The sequence below is a fragment of the Sinocyclocheilus anshuiensis genome, unplaced genomic scaffold (genome assembly GCF_001515605.1).
Source record: "Sinocyclocheilus anshuiensis isolate Anshui unplaced genomic scaffold, SAMN03320099.WGS_v1.1 scaffold369, whole genome shotgun sequence".
In the NCBI taxonomy this organism is placed as follows: domain Eukaryota; kingdom Metazoa; phylum Chordata; class Actinopteri; order Cypriniformes; family Cyprinidae; genus Sinocyclocheilus; species Sinocyclocheilus anshuiensis.
Genome location: NW_015540935.1, coordinates 2,019,357 through 2,024,060, shown reverse-complemented (window position 1 = coordinate 2,024,060; position 4,704 = coordinate 2,019,357). Strand labels below are relative to the sequence as shown.

At 35.7% G+C, this 4,704-nt stretch overlaps 1 protein-coding gene across 1 annotated transcript in view; it reads right to left on the bottom strand.

Moving 5' to 3' along the window:
• The window catches only part of LOC107689562 (receptor-type tyrosine-protein phosphatase U-like), a 286,005-nt gene that overhangs the window by 207,332 nt on the left and 73,969 nt on the right, over positions 1 to 4,704 (bottom strand). The window contains exon 2 of the mRNA XM_016487583.1: positions 1,447 to 1,575. Within this exon, the coding sequence (XP_016343069.1) occupies positions 1,447 to 1,575 (129 nt within the window). The remainder of the gene's footprint in view (positions 1 to 1,446; positions 1,576 to 4,704) is intronic.

The window sequence follows — 4,704 nt, the reverse complement described above, 5'->3', positions numbered from 1 at the left end:
CACTTGTAAATAAACTGCACTTGGGTTCTCACTTCAACTCGCCTTCAGTGGACTAATTCGTTACAGACTACACGACCGCACAAAATTAACCCAGCAGATCGTCTCTTTCAACTTTGTCAAGGTAATAGCTCCATTGAGGATTATGTTCAGGACTTTTGTGGACTTTGTCACCAAGTGGATTTTAATGAAACATTCCTTAAGGACATTTTCCGCTATGGTTTGGACAAAAATGTATCAAGTTTAATGCCACGCAATACTCCTCACTGGACTCTTGAAAAATACATTGACTTTGCCTTGTTGCTGGCTGATTCACCATTCACTGTGGGTGTCATGGAGGAGGAACATGACACTTCCCAAAAGTCTGCTCACATCAAGCCTGTTCACGTCATGCCTGCTATGCAAGTCTGTTCATGTCAAGTCTGTTCATGTCAAGTCTCGGATTATCGTTTGGATCACTTGTAAATAAACTGCACTTGGGTTCTCACTTCAACTCGCCTTCAGTGGACTAATTCGTTACACACATCAATAAAACATTTCATCAAATTTATATTTGTAAGGATCAATATTTATGTTTCTGAAACCTAAAATAAACATTACTTGATTAAAAAACACTGAAAGCACAGAAGCAGATTTGACGCACTGAAAGCAAATATTTTGAATGCAAATATTTTGTGAAAGAACGCAACGTTACTGAATACACAAGAACACAAATGTTTGCGAAAGGATGCGTTACTTGGGGAACACAATACTTTTGTGAGTGAATGCTAATGTTTTGAGAAAAAACACAAAGTTACCAGGAGATCGCAATACTTTTGAGAGTAAACGCAAATGAAAGAATGAAAAGTTTTTCGGGGAAACACAATACTTTTACGAGTTTACGCAAATGTTTTGTGAAAGAACAAAAAGTTACTCGGGGATATGCAATTATTTTGCAAACAAACACAATTTTGTTTTTGTTTTTTACGAAAGACTGCAAAGTTGCTCAGGGAAACACAGATGTTTTTCAAAAGAACAAAGTTATTTGAGGGATTACAGTTAATTTCAACATTTACGCATTATTAAAATCAAAAGCTGTGCTTGGTAACATTAGTTAATGCACTGTGAATTGACATGAAATAACAATGAGCGACTGTATTTTCATTAACTAACATTAACAAAGATTAATAAATACTGTAACAAATGTATTGTTCATTGTTTGTTCATGTTAGTTAATACATTAACTAACAATAATTAATGGAACCTTATTGTAAAGTGTTACCAAAATATTTATAAATGATATTCTCTCTTTTTTCTCTCTCATTGAGCTTGTTGCGATGCATTCTGGTATTGCTTTATCCCTTAAGGACACATACATTGCTTTCTTAGGTTTTACAGATACGGATAAACATGGGAAACATTCATTATTACAATCAAGCGTTTATTACAGCACAGTACATCAAAACTCACCTCGTATAAGGTCAGAGGTCATGTGCGGCCAGCTGTAGGTCCGTACAAGCTGCCAATCAAAATCATCTTCCTGTGCCTGTCTGTATTCACATAGGCTGGGGTCGGAGTATTCCTCAAACGTGCAGCCAGCTGGAGAGAGATAACACACTGTTAGAACCAAACTCTATTTAGATGGCCAATTTACATTGTGTTTTGCTTATGTAGGTCAGTACAAGTGATGTTTTGAAATATTTTGAACTTGGGCAACTTGGGAAAGTGCAACATAAGTCTTGAATTGAAGTCGAACTCGACACTTGTAAACGTGCAGAAATTTACAATGATTTCACACGTACATGGCGGCACCCAGAGTAACACATTTAATGATTTCCCATGCAAAAACGTCAGCCGATCATAATGGAGGTACTTGAATAAAGACCTCTTAAAGGTACAGTAGCAAAAACAGCCTGCTTAATTGCAAGGGTCAAGGATAGGATGAAAAATTATCATGTGAAACTAAACTGCGTCTGTTTTTGGTGCATTAAGACTTGACCAACATCATAAAGGATTTCAGGAAATAAAATAAAATGAGTTGATTATGACAAACAACTAAAAGCTCCACATCCACATCTTAAAACTTTTATGAGAACAGTAGGATGATTGCTGCTTTAGGCAGATGATGCATTTCTGTAAATAACTCTATGTGAGTTTGCTAGCTTTGTAGTGGAAAAGGAACCTCAGGGCTGTTGTGTTCGGGTAATTAAATATTCTGCACAAAACTATGACTTTGTAGCTGTAATCTTTCAGGAGTGATATGGGACTCTGCATCTTTCACTAAGAAAGACTTTGTTCAGACAGGCAGCAAAAATCTATGCTGGATTTTTTAACCTTTAGGCTGATTGGAAAAATGTGCCTCCACTTTCATTTTTGCAAAACTATACCTATATTTACAATTCCCTGCAGGTTGCAGTTGAGATAAACACTAATGGCAGTAAAACACCAACAAGTTGTATTCCTTTTCACACAAATTATGATGCAACTGATTATGGATTAATAAAGACTTATTTTCAAAAACGTCTTTACTACAGAACTACATTATGACCTCAAAACACTTGATTTGTAAACTAATACATTTTGAAGTTTGCCTCACATATTCAGCTCAATAAATATGGCTTTTCTGACATAGTAAACTTGCTCGGTGACTCATCCGGTACAGCATTGCGCTTGCAATTGGCTAAAATGTCATGGCTGCTTCAGTTTTGAGTTTTTATCTCACGTTTGTTTTTGTTAACACTATCGGTTAGCTTTAGTGTACGTGTTACGTTATTTTCAAAACCTACACTGTAAAAAATGATTGTGATTTTAACAGTAATTAAATTTGCTACCATATTTTTTTACGGTGAAGTTCTGGCAACCACAGCTGCCGGTATTTTACCGTAAATGTCACATATTTTTTTTTACAGTGATATAGCATTAACCTAATTTAATTTTAACCTAGCCATCTCATTTCTGAACTGCAGCAATTGCACAAGAACCAAATCTGAACACGCTTTTAGCACCATTCACTGGACATTTCATTTTGAAAGTCTCGGGAAACATGCAAGAAGCAGCGTAATATTATTTTGCAGAAAATGAGACTGGCTTGAGATTTTTGATTACAACTGTCGGATTGGATTTTAATCCTGTTTTCTTTGTCATTCAAGGTTCAAACGTACTGCAATATTTCAATGTTACTCATTAAAGCTCTAATGTGGCATTCAATCTATTCAAAAGTGAATTAGATAGCAATTTTGGCCACTATATATGCAATACAGTCATTTTTGTATATTACTGAACATTGGCAACACTGTCTAAACAGACAGATCTGTTTGGGGTTCATTTGTTGTAAAATAAAAGTGCGGACAGTGAGTTCTGAAAATTGCATTTGGAACACCAATTTGAATTGTGTGTAGTGTGAAGAAAGGCTAATCACCCGCACTAAAACTAATGAGGCAAGCGAAAAGACTGTCAACGGCGCATGTACTGATGTGGCATCATCTCAGGCAAAAATGATTGAGTACCACATCTGAACTCAGACTCCAGCTAAAAGCTTTTCAGTGCCTTTTGTTTTCCTTAATTGCATCTAATAATTCTGCTTTCCTCGGCTCTGTGTGTAAGTCGAGGTGTGTGTTTCGGCTCAGTTAGCTCCAGGCTTGGAGGATGGGGAGGTCAGGCACGAAACACACGTAATAGACTCATCGCTGGTGTGAGGTGACCCACTCCTGTGCCTGTGTGTGTGTGTGTGTGTGTGTGTGTGTGTGTTTGGGAAACATGCTATCAGCAGGATCTCAACAGAAGCTAATAATACTCCATCTAGAATAGCATCTAAAAACAGAAGCACTTTCACAACCACATGCTCTCACGCTACATTACAGGTGGCGAAATTACAGCCAGACCCAGGAAAGTGGACCAAACTACTCACACAAACAGCAGAACATCTGAGTAGAGACATGCACGCTCAGCACTCAGATTCTGATTGGTCAATGGCGGAATTTAGTACAATTATATAAAAAAAAATTACACTCTAACACTTTTTTTTTTCTTCTTTTTTGAAAGAAATTACTACTTTTGCGTGGATAGATTAAATGATTAAAAGTGTCAGTTTTTTATTTATTATAAAAAAATATATTTGTTCAAAATAAATCCTTCATTTGACATTTCTATCCGTTTTCAGCATTGACGATAATAATAAGAAATGTTTTTCTGAGCAGCTAATCATCATATTATAATGATTTCTGAAGCATCATGTGACACTGAAGACTGGAGTAATGATGCTGAAAATTCAGCTTTGATCACAGCAATAAATTGTATTTTAAAATATATTAAAATAGAAAACAGTTACTTTAAACTGTAATAATACTATTACACTATTACCGTTTTTACAGCATTTTTGTCAAATAAATGCAGCCTTTTTGTGAGCATAAGAGACTTCTTTCAAAAACCTTTGAAGGAGGAAAAAAAAAATTGAATGGTAGTGTATTATTGTATAATTCCCATAAACTGACCGGTAATAATTGATCATTGTCCCAGGCAAGCACTTTCCTAATTAGCTGTGCTAGTCTATCATATTTTGCAGTGCTTTGTAATAAATAAATAAATTGATATTTAATGTCATTTTATTTTGGCAAGTAGTCATTTATTTTGTGATAATAACTAGCTCACTGTACATTACCCTGCTAATTACAAGCCGTTCATTATCGCAAAATAAACCCTTCAGGATCATATCAGAGCTGTCTGTGACAT